General features: G+C 33.2%; 2 protein-coding genes across 3 annotated transcripts; one reads left to right on the forward strand and one right to left on the reverse strand.

The window, feature by feature from the left end:
* Nucleotides 1-1109: 1109 nt before the first annotated feature.
* LOC113555231 lies at nucleotides 1110-2223 on the reverse strand. The gene is made up of 2 exons (XM_026959617.1): nucleotides 1909-2223; nucleotides 1110-1374 (listed from the first exon to the last, which is right to left on the reverse strand). The coding sequence occupies exons 1-2, from the start codon at nucleotides 2213-2215 to the stop codon at nucleotides 1169-1171; spliced, it is 513 nt and encodes a 170-aa protein (XP_026815418.1). The 5' UTR covers nucleotides 2216-2223; the 3' UTR covers nucleotides 1110-1168.
* Nucleotides 2224-5626: 3403 nt separating this feature from the next.
* Nucleotides 5627-13774, forward strand: LOC113555228. 2 transcript variants are annotated; one of them, XM_026959613.1, is made up of 4 exons: nucleotides 5627-5726; nucleotides 10820-11022; nucleotides 11662-11874; nucleotides 12896-13774. In XM_026959613.1, exons 1-4 carry the CDS (start codon nucleotides 5707-5709, stop codon nucleotides 13396-13398), a joined length of 939 nt encoding a protein of 312 aa, XP_026815414.1. In that variant the 5' UTR covers nucleotides 5627-5706; the 3' UTR covers nucleotides 13399-13774. The 2 variants fall into 2 exon arrangements, with proteins under 2 accessions (XP_026815414.1, XP_026815413.1); XM_026959612.1 differs by having other exon boundaries at nucleotides 5707-5726; nucleotides 11662-11889.
* Nucleotides 13775-22455: the final 8681 nt, after the last annotated feature.

Genomic DNA, 22455 nt, shown 5'->3' on the forward strand with positions numbered 1-22455 from the left:
CTTTGTTAAGCCTGCACTCTACAGATTTTGAGTCAAAATATATTGTTGTACGATGATCAGCGTAGATTGTTAAACAGTTTCACATAAAACATACATATTAATATAATATCATAATATTATAGGTAAGTTATAAACAGTGATACAACATAATATTTAAAAAAAACTAGCAGTTTATGCGTTAAACTGTTAAACATAGAAAACAGCGGTTATCATGCAATTATTCAAGTTTATTTAACTATAGTCTGGTTTTATTCATAATATACATGATATTGTAGTATTGTTCACATAAATAATTAATTGACATTTTTTTTCTAATTTGTGAGTGTACAAAATATTAATGTTATAAATTAAAATTATTTCATTCATTATATTATTCATCTTTAAACTCGTTCATATGATATAAACTATGTATTATGATAAATAATTAAAATAAATTTAGTATCTAAAATTAAATACAAATTGTACAGTTTAAAAATAATAACTTATACATTTAAGTATGATTATAACAGAATATTAAAACCAATTATTTATGTAACTAGTAATTACTTATTTTTATTGCTATAGGTTTTTATTTTTAAATTTTCATCAATAAGTAATTACACAATAGTCGAACGCAAAATTAATTTTCACAGTACAACTGCTATAACTATAATCTATACAAATAACATAAACTAAAATAGTAATAATAATATTATTTGTTTGCATTTAAATATTTTCTGTGCAATGTTAATACTATATTTTATAGGTATAATACACGTTACAATATGACACTAAGAAGTAGACTATGGTTAATTTAAAAATAAATGATATGAATTAAATTAATCAATAGATACCAAAAGATATCAGGAAAATATCTAACTGTATAGGTTATATTCAAATTGATGCATTTGTCTGTTGAAAAATTAAATTAATCCTTATTTAATTGGATAAAATGTCTTAATATAAGATTAATACATTTTCAATTTTCACATTAGATTACATTATTATTTTATTATATTTATAATTTTATACATATAATAAATAATTATGTCATAATGTTTACCCCACGGGGTTAACATTACAATATACTATAGTGTAGTACTGTAGTGTTAGTTGTACTTAAAATCAATATTCAACAGAACCCTTTTATTGAATGAATCAATATATTTAAATAGGTATAAAATATATATCATACGGAATTGCTGCGTCTGGCAAACGAGTCCAATTGGTTTCTGTAGAGGAAACCCAAAGACGTGATCAACAGTGATGTCAAACTTAGCGAAATGGCTTTTCCCGTTAGAACTGCTAAAACTGGTAAGAACAAAATCAGCTTCACTCCTGCACCGAGCATTAAAGTCTGTATATCCCATTGCTTTTTCTTCGATTTTTTACTTTCTGAAAATTTAAGAAATAATATAAAAATTAAGACGAGATTTTTGGAGAAAAAAAGAACAAATTTTATACGAGTATCAAAATTTGGTCAAAATTAAATTCTGATATTGTACGATATTATAATATTTTATAATAATCTGACACAACCACTCCAATATACTAAAATATTAGAATTCGTGTGATTATGGGTAAACATAATGAAAGTGATCAATACTCGATACAAATTGTAATTTTATGTCAATCTTGAAGATCAATTCTCAATATATTTAAAAAAAAATAAATGTATTCATATTTATAACTGATTATTTTCAGATTTGTTTTTAAATATGGATTTCATACATACTATACTAATAATTAATATATTATGTATGAAAATTATATATAGTTTAAAGTAAGGAGTTCGATATTAGTCATATAATTGTTAATAATTGTAACCATCATCATAAAACATCGGAATCGAGACAAAAAATAATAAAAAATAGTATTTTTTGGTTGGAGGTATCGAGGAGAATAAAATTTTACCAGTTGTATGAATACCTCCAATTTCATTGTCATATCCAAGTAGCATGTGTCGTGCTGAAATCCAAATCGACGAAAAGGCGTCATGACATTCGTTCCTTGTAGCCTCGTTGCCTTTGTCCGACAAATTCATAAAACACTTCAAAACTTTTGAAATCCTTCCGTTCGTTGAATCAGTATCGTTCACAGTTGTCAAACCATCTTTTAATACTGGTTGATCTAAGTCCGTGGCCTGTAAACCATTTGTGGCAGACTGACTTGAGTCGGATATCTGGGCAATAATCGACAATACCGACAGAAGACAAATATTTATTTCGAATTGCATGTTGTCAGCTTTCAATTGACTTACCTAAACTGGCCAGTTGTCTTCAATTGCATACGCTTTTTATATTGCCATGTCAATATACATATTATATATAAATACATGCAGTTCAATTGCAAATACGTATTATTACGACAAGAATTGACCGTAAATGTTTCAACCAATTGTAATGCTTATAATAATATTTTTCACGTTAATAATTATCATATTTGTCTTACGGCTGCGCTAAACGATTGTTCTACTTAGACGACATACATATTGGACACAAATTATACTTAAAACTCGAGTAGTGATTGCATTTGAGCGTATAACTAGTGCATTGTCTTACAAAACTGTATAATAAAATGTTGGAAAAATAAGCGAACATGTTATAAATACATACTAATTGATAGTGGATACCATATCTAGACCAAAGTTCAGTTCTATATATTGAAATATTTTTCTTATTTTTAAAAATGATGTATATTAATAAATAATATACGTTAATCATCGTGTAGGAATCATATATTTTATGAAGTATATTCTATGCATTTGATATTTTTTCATTAAAATATTATTTAATATACACAAATACAATACACAATGATAGTAATGGTTTGTATACGATTTTTCTAAGACGATAATTATTATTTTTGAAGTAAATAAGTTACACTGAACCAATCCAATATATACGTATGCAATATTATATGTATACGACTATCGTCGATTATATTCAGTAAAACACTGCAGGAAAATCAAACAACTATGTTGATCTTTGATCTACATTAATCCCGTAGATATTCCCGGATAGGTATACCTTCATAATATTTAGGTACAGCACCACTCCGGGCTTGTACGTGTTTTTTCGCATATTTATTGTTATAGACACTGCTGTTGGAATATTAAAGCCCAGAGGTATTTAATCAACGGTAATCAGTATCATCTCGACACACTTTTGTAACAATGCTTAAACACTTTTCATAATAACGAATAATAACGGCCCGTTTATTGACTTTGCATGCCATTGTTGCTCACGCCAAAAACTCTAGCCATTAAACAAATTCCGGACGTCTTAGACAATGTGTACGTGCGTGGCTTGTCTTCTATGATGTTCCATAGGTTGGAGAGTTTTTCGGGGTAAAAAACTAACGCTTTCAGTTTTCATTTTAAACTAGGTATATGCAATTATGTTAAGGTACACTGAGTAATTTCTACGGTTCTCGTATACCGAACAAATTACAATGTCTATACATCATTATTATTTTTAATTAACGCACGTTTATTTACGAAGATCTTAAAATGTTTTAATACTGTTTTGAAACCGAAATGCCATTCAATTTCCATTAAAACTTCTATCTATCTGAAAAAAAAAAAACAATTACAGAAATATAATTTATATCACTTAATGTATTATTATTATGATCATATTTGATTCCATTTTATCGTGTTTATAATATTTATATTTATTTATTTAAGGAAAAATATTTTATTTTCAAAAAATATGTATGGATAACAATAAAAATAATTATTAAAACGAACATTTATAAACTGGTAAGATTATACGATTAAATAGTCAAATCACAAATTTGTTTAATATCATTACACTTCAATAACACTACAATAAAATATACCTAGATTGGCAGAATTACCTAATTACATTAACATATTTGCTTGTGAATTTATTGAATAATTTAAATGTATGGTTTTTAATAAAAATAACTTATTGTTTCTGGTGTTTTTTGGGTTTATTTTGAAATTAAGTTTCTTTAATATGAGGCTACATAAATTAAAATATCTTCTACGATTTTTTAAAGAAGTTATATTAAAAAAAATCGTAGGATCCATTATAACCAGTATGAGGTCGTGTTTGTAATTTATATTTAAGTAAATATAAGTAAGAGTTATGTAATTGGTAGATCAGATAAGAGTATCATTCTCTATGTATATACAATTTACATGTAAGTAAGTAAAATAGTAAATACACATCACAATATGTTCAATATTAAAGAGCAGTGATATTTTCTTATAAATTAAATGTTTAACAAATACTAAATATTATTGTTATTATAATACATTAATAATAATTATTAATAAATGACTGATGAATTCACAAATGAATTGTAGACTTACCATACATGTGTATAATATTTACTTTAAAAAAATTATCAAATGGCATATTTTACTTGCTAGTTTTTAAATTAAATGTTGTGATGAAAAATACATATTATGTATTTTCCAAAATTATTCAAATATGCACAGTATAATACTCACATAATATACACTAATACTATGTACAGTATATATCTAATAATAACGAGTTGTTTAAACGATAATGTTTACTCGTCATAGTGTGTCACACATTATGCGAAATATCGATTATGTTCAAAAAGTATGCATTTTGACCAAAAACGTAGTATACATTTTATATATATTTTATCAAACATAAATATACTAAAACAACATAATTCAAAAAATTCTACACAGTTCTTTATACTACAGGTAAAAATTAACTATCGAAATTCAGAATGAATACTTAAAGACAATAATATGGATCGATTTAGCCTAAAATATAAGATAGATTTTATATAAAACATTAAAATTTTTATTTATAATATACAGTTGACCATTTTATTTTATCATTATGGTCTAGTTTTATACAGCTGTGGTGTATAATCTATTCAACGGTCGAGCTATTGGTCGAATCATATATTGTTTTGTACAGCCTGAAAACTTCAATGACGGTAAAGCGAGCGATTAAGAAGTACCGATGACCAGATCGGAAGTTATTTGAGATCAGTCAGCCGATGACAAAAGAAAAGAAAATAATAATATTTATAAAAAAAAAGCACACTCTTCTAACCGTACACACCACGCGATGTACCTATACCAATCATCGTACACGTGTATAGGCACATGAGCATGTATAATATATTGTATTATATTTATAATTACAACGATAATGACATAATATTAGACGTGCGTGTACAACAGTGGGTATACAATAGTAATATAATAATATGTGTACGGCGGCGATGTCGTCGTTTTCGTGAAAGATTTTCGTCGCACACCTCTGTGCGATCTCCCCTACCCTCGTTGCACAAGGCCGCCCGGGCAGACGGAACCCGTGTAATAACGTTCCGTCGTCGGGGAAACCTACGGATCAAGTAGAACGCTTTTCATTATGTTTTACGCTCTGTTACAACCTTCCCCATCCGTCGCATATACCATTGGCACTCACCCGCCCATATGAACCTACAAGTTCACGCGCCTTTCCACTACAGTAGCGGCCGACTCATCGCACTTATCTACCCGCGTTCCGTCCGATTTCCCCTCATCCCGTCACGTCCCGACCCCTCCCCGCTGGACGATGATCATAGCGGACGACGTCGATTCCGGTCGAATAAAACGAGCCACCGCCGGCGGACCGTCGTTCAGTCGATACCGACCAACCGCCGCGGTTATTGTATTTTTGGATCAATTATAATAGGAAAACACCGTCGTTTCCGTCCGCAGACATGGATACGTCACTGCTATGGTAAATCATTACAATACTTTTATTATGTAGATATTATTTAGGTATGGCTATACTATGCATCATAGAAACGCGTTACGACTTATAACTCCGAGGCCGGCAAGCGTCTTATTTTTTAAAATGTGTTTGTTAAGTTCAAAAATTAGATTTTCGTAACAGTGAACTTATAATTTAAGAATTTTTAAAAACTATACATTTAAAATTACGAGTTGATTTTAAAAACATATTTTATACTTAGTACATCGTTAAGTTTATAATAGATGCCATATCACAAGTTACGTATTCGTATATATTATGCCCTCGCATTTAATTTAATGTAAAGTTTAAAGATTGGGATATCGTAAAACAATATAAATATAAGTTTAAGAGATAATATGTGAAACAACAATACCAGGTGTTTTTTCGATATATTAAAACGTGTATCTTTTTAGTTTTTTCTCGTTGACTAAGTTATTTTAGACACTTGAAAGTTATAGTTATTATAATTAACCACTAAATTATTATTATAAAAACTTTATAAGGATACATGTGATAAGAACGCTACGCAAAACACCAAAAATATAATTTATTCAGATTTATTTTAATATAGTGTTTATAGGATCTGAGGATCTGTAAACAACTTCAACTTATTAAGGCCGTTAAACTGTCTAAAATCATCTACAGTGTTAGGTCGAATATTTTTAAGTGCTAATTATAAGCGTTTTTATTTAAATTTACATTTACTATTTAATAAATATTATAAAAACTGTTCATTAAACCATATAAGTTAAATATTTAATGTGTTAATAATATATTACGAATAACTTTATATTAGATTAGAGATGTTAGAATTGAACAAAAATACTAGACCTAGACAATTACGTTACTTTGAATTGTTCAATTGTTCTAAACTTTAAAAAATAATTTAATAGTTAGTGTCATATTTGAATAATTAAATTAATATATTTTATTTTATAAATGAAAATAGTGTTCTAGAATGTGGTAAATTTTAGTACCTAAGATAGTTTTGTCACAATAAAATATTGTTCAAAAGATATCAGATTCTTTTTGACCATGTAATTTTAACAATTATTTTAAAAGAGGAGCTATTTCATAATTAATTAATTCAAGTGTTTACATAAAAAAGCCAATTTTAATTATTGTAATGTAAATAAAATAAAATAATAGCTTATATATATATTAATATATAAACATTATTTAAACAAATACATTGTACTCAAACATTTATGTCATAATGCAATATTCTTGTATATATATATATATACCTAGCTTGATTAAAATAACTACATCCCTTTAATTTTTTCCAACTATATTTTGTTTTATTTTGTTTTTAAGACATTTTGGATATACACTTAAAAAATTGTTGTAAAAAAATTAAATTAGAAGTATAAACATTTATATATATATATTATTTATCTTTTTAAAGATAATATATACATACCTACCGATATTTTTTTTACACATTTATTGAATATAGGAAGACGTGTACATATTTATTTTGTTTTATTTGATTTCCATAGTACCTATGTTATTTATTAGAACTATAATTTAATGTTGTATACGTAACTTTCGCATAAAATAATTTCATATAAGTTATTATACATTAATTGTACATTATAAGGATTATAAGGGACACAATCAAATCTTATTAAATAAAAACTACTAACTTAGTTATATATATATATGTTTTTTTTATCCTGGATAATATTATTTAAATCATTTTTAGTTTTATTTTTCAAGGAAATAACTTAATACTACGATAATAGTATATTTATTTATTTTTACATGGTATAGTAATTAGTAGGTATACTCAAATTATTGATTATACATATTATTAAATATCTTTTGTAATAATTTCTAGTCACATATTTGATTGAAACGATATATTGTTAAGATGCTAATAACAATTTGTTTATTTTTATTAATTTTCTTTATTTTCAATTATGTACAAAGAATGTGTATACTCGTTACACACATATTTGTTTGAAAAGTATATTTCTTTCATGCACGATACACTAAACAATATTGTACGTATTTCGTTCGATTTAAACCGTACGTTACGGTGTTATCGATGCGCAAACGACGAACAGCGCGTGTGCGCAATAAACAAATTCCTCAAATCCGCGGGAATGATATATATTACATTATACGACGATGTCTTTACAAATCGAATACATTAATCATACTGTGCATATATTTTAAATTAGGTCATCCGCAGAGATTTTTTTGTTAATGGACAACTCTTGTACATATTATAAATTCTTAGTAAAAAATAATAATGAGTAGGAATAGTAAAAAAAAAAAAAAAAAAAAAAAACAGGAAGTCCGACACGATGTTATCGCGTATTGTCTAGTTTCAAACCGAACACACTGTTTCGAGTGTACGTACGCATACCTATATATTGTCTATATTATAAACTGTAGCGAAATATGTGAGACAAATTCATTAGACATGTACTCGTCTTGGCCGTCTGATGATCGCTAGTGAAATTCATTACGCCACCGTCGAGTGCTGTCGAGAAACGTCCGTCGTCTATACTTGTAGGCCACAGTATTATATCGCAGACGAGAGCGCCGTTGTTATCGATAATGTTTTCTAATTTTCGGTACACGTTTTTGTGTGCGTTATCATACACTGTGTTGCATGCGCTTTTGGATAGCGCGAGTGTGTTCGCTACAATTTTTCGCCAGAAAACCTAATAAGAGACACGCGCGGCTTCTCGATTGGTTTTCGCCGCCGGGGTATTGGCCTAGTGAACTGTTGAGGTTTGTCTCGTCGTCCCTATCGGAATGTCTGCACACGGACTCCGCGGTTCACGTGGCGTGAGGCATAATGACGATTTAAATAAAAGCGTCGATTAATTAATACCGGAGACAAAAGGCGGGAAATAAACAATAACTTTGCCTCGTCACCCAAAAAGCGCGTACCCGTACCGTGGCAAAATTAACCGTATATACCTACGCCAGGCCGTTATTGTCGTCGTCGTCGTCGTCGTCGTTGTCGTCTTCGTTGTCGTTATTATTATCGTCATTATTGTCGTCGTCGTTGTCGTTATTATTATCATTATTATTCCCGTCGTTATTATTATTTCTGCTATTATGATATATTATTATAATACGACTCGTTCCGCCCGTCTACCTACTTATACACTCATGCGTCGTGCACGCAGCAGAGACACATCGGAGTTTGCGCGCGTACTCGCGGTAAAAGTCGACTAAGCAAATTAGACCATGTAAACACAATATTTTGGCGATTCGGTGTTTAAACCCGAAAGCGATTAACATTGTTTTCATAATAATTACGGATTTTCGTCGTGTCGTATGTACATGCTATAATATAATAATGAGCGACCTCGGGCACATGCAAATAAACATCATTAGGGATGACACATATAACGTGACGTTTAAATATAACAATAATTAAACGATGTTTTCACTGCCGTTTCGGACACGAAGTGCAGACACGGGCGCTTTGATTTTGCGATACTCGCGATAGAATACGATCGAAGCAACCGCGTTCTCGCGATGTCCGGAAAAAATTTCCCTAAACGTCAATCGATGCGATTCCGAAATGCCCATGTGCCTGTCCCGTATTTATAATAATAAATTAACACTTTCTAATTCCAATACCCGTCGATAGTTACGCGAGTCGCATTTTAATATCTACATGGAAAAAATTCACTGTCATGTAAATGATTTATTTTCCGTGAAAATCTGTAATACTGCAGGCATTGTTGAGAAAAGTGAATGCACATTTATGCATAGTTTAGGATTTTTATTGTGTCCAACTTTTTTTATTTATCGAAAGGATTATAATACTTAGATCATCATAGTAGTCAACTATCATAATAATAATAATAATAATAATATAATGTCAAAGTTTATTGTATCAATTAAATAGTTTTTTTTAATTAATCAAAAAAGTGAATTTATTAGTAGATACCCGGATAAATACTATGATATACTACGTTTTTGACTACGGGTAAAATGATGATATTAAGTTAACTGTAAATTATAAAATTATATTTATCATGACGCCACTTACAATACTGTTAAAAAAATAAAATTAATGTACAAAGTAAAAATTAACGTTTTTATACTTGGTTTTAAAAAAATTTTACTTGGAGACTTTTGTATCTCCAATTCAAATATTTGGTCACTCAAAATATTGTGTCTAATAATCTCAATCTTAATTCAACAATTATAATAAATGCATATATTTGGTTAAATAATAATTTTTTTTTTTTGATGAGTTCATTTTCTGAGAAACGTTTAAATTATATTATTTTAATAATTTTAATATTAATTTACTTACTATTTATATGAATTTATGAGAAGTTGTATAACAGTTATAATCTGTGAGCTATAGAGACTTGATTTCTTTTAAATACCTACTCAATTCTCACCATAGACAAAATACAGTTGAATTTTTTGTTATGTGATTGTTTATTATTCGACAATTATGTTTATTGAATTTGAATTAATATTATATATAGATATATATGCATATATATATATATATATATATTTATCTCCATAACTAAAACGTAAAATTCAAATATCTCAGCTTGAAATTTGAAGTGAGTCTTATATACAATAATAAAAAGCGTATAAACACGCTATTCGCTTTGATTAAAAAGAAAAAAACACTGACGGTTTTTTTTAATCTGACACACATGAATTGCACAAATTCCATTTATACAATATTTCAGTTTTTGAAATCCCATGTAGGTCAGTTAGATTTTTTGCATCATCATATTTTTATTATGTATTATTTTACGAATATAATTTTACAAATGAATGGAATTTACACGTTTAATCGCAGATAAATGTACGGTACGTCTGTATAATAGTTGTATTATAATATCGAAATCACGCTAAAAAACGTAGGAAATAAATTACGGAGAAAAAAAACGTTCGTTATGTCCGTAGAAATATTGAATACAATTTTTTTTAAGTAAAATCTGTTGAATTCAACTTACCATATTATGATTCAGGTTTATTGGTTTAAATTTATTAAATATTTATTTGCATTAATATATGTGTCTTAAACATTATTTTTAACACCGGTCGCTATTATTTTTGTCCATATACAGGTTAACAGTCTTGGGCTGCGCAATGTGCACGGCCAGTTCGGAAGTTCCGCCATCCTCAACTTCCGAAGTCTCCGGTTTCCGGATGATGTTTAATGCGTACAGACAGTGTTCGGACCAACCAGAAATGGTCGTATGCCTGAAGAGCAGGGCACTCCGGATGTTGGACAGAGCCATTCATATGGAAAACATTCAAATAACTGACGGTAACGTGTAATTGTCCGAACATTATTTTTACAATAATTTATTATTATATCCAAAAAAATGGTTAGTAAAATATGGTCGAACGTGGTTTTTACAACCTGCGGTATGTTATTGATCGTAAAGTTGTCAACGATCAAGACATATTATACAAAACCATATTATATACGGTCGAAACGATTTTCGTTCGGATTATAATAGCATTGCGTAGGTAGTGTATAAGTATAATTAATTATTTTAGATTTTGTACACGTACGACAGTGTCCAGCATGGCGCTTATGTTTGTAGTTTGTTTCATTATTTTTATGTACTAAGGCAATGCGTTTAGTTTAAGAACTGTACACAAATAATTGTTTTCAATTTAAAAACAAAAATACGTTTAAATGCCAGATGCATGTATATTTTCTTTTTCGATGAATTTTAACAGTTAACGTTGTTCAATTTCACGCATGTTTAGACATCTATGTTTTCACTTTTATTCAAATATATAACGTGTTTGCTAATGTGGACATCGAGTTTGATTGTACTTTTATAATGCGATTTAATTTCATAGAAATTATCATACCTACCTATTTACGCCATTTAGTGTATTTTGCGAGAACGACATTGAAATCACTTATAATAATACTGTTTTATTATTTTAGGTATATCTCTGGTGAAAAAATCTGAAAATAACGGCAGATCGTTGGAGGTAGACAATAGTGAAGTGGCTGAAAATGTGATACCCGAGAATTCAGCGGATTTCGGTAAACATGTGGACTCGATGTTGTATGAAAAACTGTCCAGATTCGCCAGGTCAAGATCGCTTCAGCTGTCCATGCCACAGATGTTCGAAGAAAGCAGGGACCTCGATGATGGTGTGTACTTAACTGGTAATGTAATATTTAGCATACACTACACTTTTGACAAGGTCTAGATCGTGTGTCAAAAAATATTGCAAGACACAAAATATAACAAATGATAATATTTTATTAAGCTATTAAAACCACAAGTGTCAAGTACATAGTATAATTGATATCCGATTGGTAAAATATGAATTTTATTATAAATTGCAATTTTAATGTAGTAATAATAACAGTAAATTAATGTAAGATTTTTATGATTTAGCAGATTTGGGACTAGTGTCCTGTTTTTTGGGTATGTGATATGTCTTAAATATCCTAATTCTATGATCGACGTAAATATTTCAATCACATTATAAATTGCACGTGGTGTAAGATCCTACTCATTAATATTTCCTTCAAACTTTAATGTACAAAATATAACACCAGAAATATAACTACTCGTATCATTCTATAGTTTTTTACCTGTTATCTTAGTAGGTTGATTACAACCTAATCATATTTCGTATCTTTTTATTTTTATTATTCATTCATCACTGAACATTTCGGTTATACGTTGGACTACGGCCAGCCACTGAAATTTTACTGCTGCGTTGAGTATCACAATTTATTAACGAACCCGAACCCTTAACTTACCTAACTTATTACGTTTGCATAACGGATCAAGTTCTAGGAAAATATTAAAATTTATAAATTAAACAATATTATTTATTTGATTAAATCTAGAAATCTAGGTTAGATATTAAAATTATTACTTAAAAACTGAAATACGTCAAATTATTAATAGTATAAATCAAATTTAAAAATATTGGCGCGTAATAATATTAATATATTATAAAAACATGAATCATTAAGATGACCAAGTTAAATTAAATAACGTATACACCATCTAATTGAACTATCAGACTCTTAAACGACTTTTCAAAAAATAAATTGTTTTAAACCTCTTTATTCATAGTTCATTTATTAAAAAAATACATTCGGTAACACTTTTCGTTTGACTTATGGTTTTTCCACCGTTTTCGTTCATTCGCAGGCCGCAAGAAGAAAAAGGACAAGGGCGGCCAGGTGTACCTGATGATGCTCAAGGGCGGTCTGCTAGCCATGGCGTACAAGGGCCTGGCGCTGTTGGCCGGCAAGGCGTTGTTGGTGAGCAAGATCGCGCTCACGCTGGCCATTCTGGTGGCGTTCAAGAAGCTGTTCAGCGGCGGTGGCCACGGCGGCTCGTCCAAGACGACGTACGAGATCGTCAAGCAGCCGGTGATGACGCACTCGCATCAGTACGCCGCGCCCGGCGCCGCCGACACGTTCGGCAGCTACGACAACAGTGGACCATACGCCCGAAGCATCGCGCAACCGGACGTCATGCCGTACCCGCAACTGGCCGCGTACAGGGCCCACGTCAGAGGCATCGGCGGTGGAGGCGGTGGCGGCGGCGGTGGCGGTGGTCCCGCGATGATGTCGTCCGCGGCCTCGTCGCCGTCCGCCGTGTCCGGAGGCGTGCAACACGATTCCGGTCAGAGGGACGAAGCACTCTGAAGTCCGAACATGTTCCGGACACACGCACGAGTTTCTCGGCCGATCCCGTCGCATCGGCCGCCACTGCTCACCCCACCACAACCACCTTATATCAACATTATCATGAGAAATGATAACAGAATATTATTTTCAGCGTAACGCTGTCCTGGGAACCCGTCCAAGACTTCGTAATTGAATACCGCTAATTACACGTTTATATTATTATAATATCTATATAAATTATTTATTTATTTATTTTATTATCGCTTTTTTATATTATACACATAGTATTAACGTAACTATAATTATTTTTTTGTTTTATCATAATATTATTTGCTCTACTGATTTCCGATAGTATAATTAATTTTGTTATGAATAACTGATTGTGCTCAATGTTGTGTCGTTCAATATTATTATATTTTATTTAAGATTAAGAAAAATAAACAATATTAATAAAAACCAAACAGTTTCACGTTAATCACAATTGGAAATTTAGAAAAACGTCGACTGAAATAGTTTTATGTAAATTTTTCTGAATTATATAGCATGTTCAATCAATCAATTTAATATACATCCTAAAATTTATTCCTTTCTAAGCTAATAAAAAACTAATTAAGATATTTTTGGGTGAAACACTAGTTTTATTTTTTGTAAAACAAATATCAAGTTAATCCAGTAAATGTTAAACTAGTTAATAAAACAAAACAGATAATATTTAATAATTTTAAAACGATCAGTTACAGGTCGTTATTATGTTCGTAACCGTCGATTATAAAGATATTTGACAAATTGATAATTATAATGATTTATGGAAATTTGTATGATATAGATAAAAAAAAACATGGACTCGCAGACTATAAAACATTACATTTTAAACCGTTTTTCACCTAAAAATCTAAATAAAAGTATTTTCAAGACGGAAGCGTAAACTCGACGGGTTTAAAAACGATGTAGCGTGCACGAAGCACCGTCGGACTAGCATTCTGAATCAAAAAAATATCGAAAATCCAAATTTGAACCATCTAAGTACGGTAAAAACCACTTTTTTGAAAAAAACTCTTATGAGAGTTTTCGCGGGGAAGCATTCATTTTTCAACTCTGACATTTCACACGATTCGTTAGACGTGTTGCCGAAACAGTTTCCGCGCAAAAAAACACGAAATAATCGAGATTTTTTTTTACATTACGGTCGGCCACGGCCCCTGATCATTTTTTGCCGTTTTTCACATAAAAATCAAAATATACGTATTTTCAAGACGGAAGCGTAAACTCGACGGGTTTAAAAACGATTTAGCATGCACGAAGCACCGTCGGACTAGCATTCTGAATCAAAAAAATATCGAAAATCCAAATTTGAACCATCTAAGTACGGTAAAAACCACTTTTTTGAAAAAAATTCGTATGCAAGTTTTCGCCGGGAAGCATTCATTTTTCAACTCTGACATTTCACACGCTTCGTTAGACGTGTTGCCGAAACAGTTTCCGCGCAAAAAAACACGAAATAATCGAGATTTTTTTTTTACATTACGGTCGGCCACGGCCCCTGATCATTTTTTGCCGTTTTTCACATAAAAATCTAAATGTACGTATTTTCAAGACGGAGGCGTAAACTCGACGGGTTTAAAAACGATGTAGCGTGCACGAAGCACCGTCGGACTAGCATTCTGAATCAAAAAAATATCGAAAATCCAAATTTGAACCATCTAAGTACGGTAAAAACCACTTTTTTGAAAAAAACTCGTATGCAAGTTTTCGCGGGGAAGCATTCATTTTTCAACTCTGACATTTCACACCATTCGTTAGACGTGTTGCCGAAACAGTTTCCGGGCAAAAAAACACGAAATAATCGAGATTTTTTTTTTACATTACGGTCGGCCACGACCCCTGATCATTTTTTGCCGTTTTTCACATAAAAATCTAAATGTACGTATTTTCAAGACGGAGGCGTAAACTCGACGGGTTTAAAAACGATGTAGCGTGCACGAAGCACCGTCGGACTAGCATTCTGAATCAAAAAAATATCGAAAATCCAAATTTGAACCATCTAAGTACGGTAAAAACCACTTTTTTGAAAAAAACTCGTATGCGAGTTTTCGCGGGGAAGCATTCATTTTTCAACTCTGACATTTCACACGCTTCGTTAGACGTGTTGCCGAAACAGTTTCCGCGCAAAAAAACACGAAATAATCAAGATTTTTTTTTTACATTACGGTCGGCCACGGCCCCTGATCATTTTTTGCCGTTTTTCACCTTAAAATCTAAATATACGTATTTTCAAGACGGAAGCGTAAACTCGACGGGTTTAAAAACGATGTAGCGTGCACGAAGCACCGTCGGACTAGCATTATGAATCAAAAAAATATCGAAAATCCAAATTTGAACCATCTAAGTACGGTAAAAACAACTTTTTTGAAAAAAACTCGTATGCAAGTTTTCGCCGGGAAGCATTCATTTTTCAACTCTGACATTTCACACGCTTCGTTAGACGTGTTGCCGAAACAGTTTCCGCGCAAAAAAACACGAAATAATCGAGATTTTTTTTTTACATTACGGTCGGCCACGGCCCCTGATCATTTTTTGCCGTTTTTCACATAAAAATCTAAATGTACGTATTTTCAAGACGGAGGCGTAAACTCGACGGGTTTAAAAACGATGTAGCGTGCACGAAGCACCGTCGGACTAGCATTCTGAATCAAAAAAATATCGAAAATCCAAATTTGAACCATCTAAGTACGGTAAAAACCACTTTTTTGAAAAAAACTCGTATGCGAGTTTTCGCGGTCAAGCATTCATTTTTCAACTCTGACATTTCACAAGCTTCGTTAGACGTGTTGCCGAAACAGTTTCCGCGCAAAAAAACACGAAATAATCAAGATTTTTTTTTTACATTACGGTCGGCCACGGCCCCTGATCATTTTTTGCCGTTTTTCACCTTAAAATCTAAATATACGTATTTTCAAGACGGAAGCGTAAACTCGACGGGTTTAAAAACGATGTAGCGTGCACGAAGCACCGTCGGACTAGCATTATGAATCAAAAAAATATCGAAAATCCAAATTTGAACTATCTAAGTACGGTAAAAACAACTTTTTTGAAAAAAACTCGTATGCAAGTTTTCGCCGGGAAGCATTCATTTTTCAACTCTGACATTTCACACGCTTCGTTAGACGTGTTGCCGAAACAGTTTCCGCGCAAAAAAACACGAAATAATCGAGAATTTTTTTTTACATTACGGTCGGCCACGGCCCCTGATCATTTTTTGCCGTTTTTCACATAAAAATCAAAATATACGTATTTTCAAGACGGAAGCGTAAACTCGACGGGTTTAAAAACGATGTAGCGTGCACGAAGCACCGTCGGACTAGCATTATGAATCAAAAAAATATCGAAAATCCAAATTTGAACCATCTAAGTACGGTAAAAACAACTTTTTTGAAAAAAACTCGTATGCAAGTTTTCGCCGGGAAGCATTCATTTTTCAACTCTGACATTTCACACGCTTCGTTAGACGTGTTGCCGAAACAGTTTCCGCGCAAAAAAACACGAAATAATCGAGATTTTTTTTTTACATTACGGTCGGCCACTGCCCCTGATCATTTTTTGCCGGTTTTCACCTAAAAATCTAAATATACGTATTTTCAAGACGGAAGCGTAAACTCGACGGGTTTAAAAACGATGTAGCGTGCACGAAGCACCGTCGGACTAGCATTCTGAATCAAAAAAATATCGAAAATCCAAATTTGAACCATCTAAGTACGGTAAAAACCACTTTTTTGAAAAAAACTCGTATGCGAGTTTTCGCGGGGAAGCATTCATTTTTCAACTCTGACATTTCACACGCTTCGTTAGACGTGTTGCCGAAACAGTTTCCGCGCAAAAAAACACGAAAAAATCGAGATTTTTTTTTTACATTACAGTCGGCCACGGCCACTGATCATTTTTTGCCGGTTTTTCACCTAAAAATCTAAATATACGTATTTTCACGACGGAAGCGTAAACTCGACGGGTTTAAAAACGATGTACCGTGCACGAAGCACCGTCGGACTAGCATTATGAATCAAAAAAATATCGAAAATCCAAATTTGAACCATCTAAGTACGGTAAAAACCACTTTTTTGAAAAAAACTCGTATGCGAGTTTTCGCGGGGAAGCATTCATTTTTCAACTCTGACATTTCACACGCTTCGTTAGACGTGTTGCCGAAACAGTTTCCGCGCAAAAAAACACGAAAAAATCGAGATTTTTTTTTTACATTACGGTCGGCCACGGCCACTGATCATTTTTTGCCGGTTTTTCACCTAAAAATCTAAATATACGTATTTTCACGACGGAAGCGTAAACTCGACGGGTTTAAAAACGATGTACCGTGCACGAAGCACCGTCGGACTAGCATTATGAATCAAAAAAATATCGAAAATCCAAATTTGAACCATCTAAGTACGGTAAAAACCACTTTTTTGAAAAAAACTCGTATGCGAGTTTTCGCGGTCAAGCATTCATTTTTCAACTCTGACATTTCACAAGCTTCGTTAGACGTGTTGCCGAAACAGTTTCCGCGCAAAAAAACACGAAATAATCAAGATTTTTTTTTTACATTACGGTCGGCCACGGCCCCTGATCATTTTTTGCCGTTTTTCACCTTAAAATCTAAATATACGTATTTTCAAGACGGAAGCGTAAACTCGACGGGTTTAAAAACGATGTAGCGTGCACGAAGTACCGTCGGACTAGCATTATGAATCAAAAAAATATCGAAAATCCAAATTTGAACTATCTAAGTACGGTAAAAACAACTTTTTTGAAAAAAACTCGTATGCAAGTTTTCGCCGGGAAGCATTCATTTTTCAACTCTGACATTTCACACGCTTCGTTAGACGTGTTGCCGAAACAGTTTCCGCGCAAAAAAACACGAAATAATCGAGAATTTTTTTTTACATTACGGTCGGCCACGGCCCCTGATCATTTTTTGCCGGTTTTCACCTAAAAATCTAAATATACGTATTTTCAAGACGGAAGCGTAAACTCGACGGGTTTAAAAACGATGTAGCGTGCACGAAGCACCGTCGGACTAGCATTCTGAATCAAAAAAATATCGAAAATCCAAATTTGAACCATCTAAGTACGGTAAAAACCACTTTTTTGAAAAAAACTCGTATGCGAGTTTTCGCGGGGAAGCATTCATTTTTCAACTCTGACATTTCACACGCTTCGTTAGACGTGTTGCCGAAACAGTTTCCGCGCAAAAAAACACGAAAAAATCGAGATTTTTTTTTTACATTACGGTCGGCCACGGCCACTGATCATTTTTTGCCGGTTTTTCACCTAAAAATCTAAATATACGTATTTTCACGACGGAAGCGTAAACTCGACGGGTTTAAAAACGATGTACCGTGCACGAAGCACCGTCGGACTAGCATTATGAATCAAAAAAATATCGAAAATCCAAATTTGAACCATCTAAGTACGGTAAAAACAACTTTTTTGAAAAAAACTCGTATGCAAGTTTTCGCAGGGAAGCATTCATTTTTCAACTCTGACATTTCACACGCTTCGTTAGACGTGTTGCCGAAACAGTTTCCGCGCAAAAAAACACGAAATAATCGAGATTTTTTTTTTACATTACGGTCGGCCACGGCCCCTGATCATTTTTTGCCGTTTTTCACCTAAAAATCTAAATATACGTATTTTCAAGACGGAAGCGTAAACTCGACGGGTTTAAAAACGATGTACCGTGCACGAAGCACCGTCGGACTAGCATTCTGAATCAAAAAAATATCGAAAATCCAAATTTGAACCATCTAAGTACGGTAAAAACCACTTTTTTGAAAAAAACTCGTATGCGAGTTTTCGCGGGAAGCATTCATTTTTCAACTCTGACATTTCACACGCTTCGTTAGACGTGTTGCCGAAACAGTTTCCGCGCAAAAAAACACGAAAAAATCGAGATTTTTTTTTTACATTACGGTCGGCCACGGCCCCTGATCATTTTTTGCCGGTTTTCACCTAAAAATCTAAATATACGTATTTTCACGACGGAAGCGTAAACTCGACGGGTTTAAAAACGATGTACCGTGCACGAAGCACCGTCGGACTAGCATTCTGAATCAAAAAAATATCGAAAATCCAAATTTGAACCATCTAAGTACGGTAAAAACCACTTTTTTGAAAAAAACTCGTATGCGAGTTTTCGCGGGGAAGCATTCATTTTTCAACTCTGACATTTCACACGCTTCGTTAGACGTGTTGCCGAAACAGTTTCCGCGCAAAAAAACACGAAATAATCGAGATTTTTTTTTACATTACGGTCGGCCACGGCCCCTGATCATTTTTTGCCGTTTTTCACATAAAAATCTAAATATACGTATTTTCAAGACGGAAGCGTAAACTCGACGGGTTTAAAAACGATGTAGCGTGCACGAAGCACCGTCGGACTAGCATTATGAATCAAAAAAATATCGAAAATCCAAATTTGAACCATCTAAGTACGGTAAAAACAACTTTTTTGAAAAAAACTCGTATGCAAGTTTTCGCCGGGAAGCATTCATTTTTCAACTCTGACATTTCACACGCTTCGTTAGACGTGTTGCCGAAACAGTTTCCGCGCAAAAAAACACGAAATAATCGAGATTTTTTTTTACATTACGGTCGGCCACGGCCCCTGATCATTTTTTGCCGTTTTTCACATAAAAATCTAAATGTACGTATTTTCAAGACGGAGGCGTAAACTCGACGGGTTTAAAAACGATGTACCGTGCACGAAGCACCGTCGGACTAGCATTATGAATCAAAAAAATATCGAAAATCCAAATTTGAACCATCTAAGTACGGTAAAAACCACTTTTTTGAAAAAAACTCGTATGCGAGTTTTCGCGGGGAAGCATTCATTTTTCAACTCTGACATTTCACACGCTTCGTTAGACGTGTTGCCGAAACAGTTTCCGCGCAAAAAAACACGAAAAAATCGAGATTTTTTTTTACATTACGGTCGGCCACGGCCCCTGATCATTTTTTGCCGTTTTTCACATAAAAATCTAAATATACGTATTTTCAAGACGGAGGCGTAAACTCGACGGGTTTAAAAACGATGTAGCGTGCACGAAGCACCGTCGGACTAGCATTCTGAATCAAAAAAATATCGAAAATCCAAATTTGAACCATCTAAGTACGGTAAAAACCACTTTTTTGAAAAAAACTCGTATGCGAGTTTTCGCGGGGAAGCATTCATTTTTCAACTCTGACATTTCACACGCTTCGTTAGACGTGTTGCCGAAACAGTTTCCGCGCAAAAAAACACGAAATAATCGAGATTTTTTTTTACATTACGGTCGGCCACGGCCCCTGATCATTTTTTGCCGTTTTTCACATAAAAATCTAAATATACGTATTTTCAAGACGGAAGCGTAAACTCGACGGGTTTAAAAACGATGTAGCGTGCACGAAGCACCGTCGGACTAGCATTATGAATCAAAAAAATATCGAAAATCCAAATTTGAACCATCTAAGTACGGTAAAAACCACTTTTTTGAAAAAAACTCGTATGCGAGTTTTCGCGGGAAGCATTCATTTTTCAACTCTGACATTTCACACGCTTCGTTAGACGTGTTGCCGAAACAGTTTCCGCGCAAAAAAACACGAAATAATCGAGATTTTTTTTTTACATTACGGTCGGCCACGGCCCCTGATCATTTTTTGCCGTTTTTCACCTAAAAATCTAAATATACGTATTTTCAAGACGGAAGCGTAAACTCGACGGGTTTAAAAACGATGTAGCGTGCACGAAGCACCGTCGGACTAGCATTCTGAATCAAAAAAATATCGAAAATCCAAATTTGAACCATCTAAGTACGGTAAAAACCACTTTTTTGAAAAAAACTCGTATGCGAGTTTTCGCGGGGAAGCATTCATTTTTCAACTCTGACATTTCACACGCTTCGTTAGACGTGTTGCCGAAACAGTTTCCGCGCAAAAAAACACGAAATAATCGAGATTTTTTTTTTACATTACGGTCGGCCACGGCCCCTGATCATTTTTTGCCGTTTTTCACCTAAAAATCTAAATATACGTATTTTCAAGACGGAAGCGTAAACTCGACGGGTTTAAAAACGATGTAGCGTGCACGAAGCACCGTCGGACTAGCATTCTGAATCAAAAAAATATCGAAAATCCAAATTTGAACCATCTAAGTACGGTAAAAACCACTTTTTTGAAAAAAACTCGTATGCGAGTTTTCGCGGGGAAGCATTCATTTTTCAACTCTGACATTTCACACGCTTCGTTAGACGTGTTGCCGAAACAGTTTCCGCGCAAAAAAACACGAAATAATCGAGATTTTTTTTTTACATTACGGTCGGCCACGGCCCCTGATCATTTTTTGCCGTTTTTCACCTAAAAATCTAAATATACGTATTTTCAAGACGGAAGCGTAAACTCGACGGGTTTAAAAACGATGTACCGTGCACGAAGCACCGTCGGACTAGCATTCTGAATCAAAAAAATATCGAAAATCCAAATTTGAACCATCTAAGTACGGTAAAAACCACTTTTTTGAAAAAAACTCGTATGCGAGATTTCGCGGGGAAGCATTCATTTTTCAACTCTGACATTTCACACGCTTCGTTAGACGTGTTGCCGAAACAGTTTCCGCGCAAAAAAACACGAAATAATCGAGATTTTTTTTTTACATTACGGTCGGCCACGGCCCCTGATCATTTTTTGCCGTTTTTCACCTAAAAATCTAAATATACGTATTTTCAAGACGGAAGCGTAAACTCGACGGGTTTAAAAACGATGTAGCGTGCACGAAGCACCGTCGGACTAGCATTCTGAATCAAAAAAATATCGAAAATCCAAATTTGAACCATCTAAGTACGGTAAAAACCACTTTTTTGAAAAAAACTCGTATGCGAGTTTTCGCGGGGAAGCATTCATTTTTCAACTCTGACATTTCACACGCTTCGTTAGACGTGTTGCCGAAACAGTTTCCGCGCAAAAAAACACGAAATAATCGAGATTTTTTTTTTACATTACGGTCGGCCACGGCCCCTGATCATTTTTTGCCGTTTTTCACATAAAAATCTA

This window comes from Rhopalosiphum maidis, chromosome 2, assembly GCF_003676215.2.
Source record: "Rhopalosiphum maidis isolate BTI-1 chromosome 2, ASM367621v3, whole genome shotgun sequence".
In the NCBI taxonomy this organism is placed as follows: Eukaryota; Metazoa; Arthropoda; class Insecta; order Hemiptera; family Aphididae; genus Rhopalosiphum; species Rhopalosiphum maidis.

What these genes read in the sequence shown, in the direction of transcription:
- LOC113555231 (XM_026959617.1), bottom strand. Translation starts at nt 2,215, where the DNA reads ATGCAATTCGAAATAAATATTTGTCTTCTGTCGGTATTGTCGATTATT. An exon ending in ATATGACAATGAAATTGGAG is followed by an intron (nt 1,375 to 1,908) that starts GTATTCATACAA and finishes TTAAATTTTCAG; the next exon opens with AAAGTAAAAAATCGAAGAAA.
- LOC113555228 (XM_026959612.1), top strand. Translation starts at nt 5,707, where the DNA reads ATGGATACGTCACTGCTATG. An exon ending in ATGGATACGTCACTGCTATG is followed by an intron (nt 5,727 to 10,819) that starts GTAAATCATTAC and finishes GTCCATATACAG; the next exon opens with GTTAACAGTCTTGGGCTGCG. An exon ending in TGATGGTGTGTACTTAACTG is followed by an intron (nt 11,890 to 12,895) that starts GTAATGTAATAT and finishes GTTCATTCGCAG; the next exon opens with GCCGCAAGAAGAAAAAGGAC.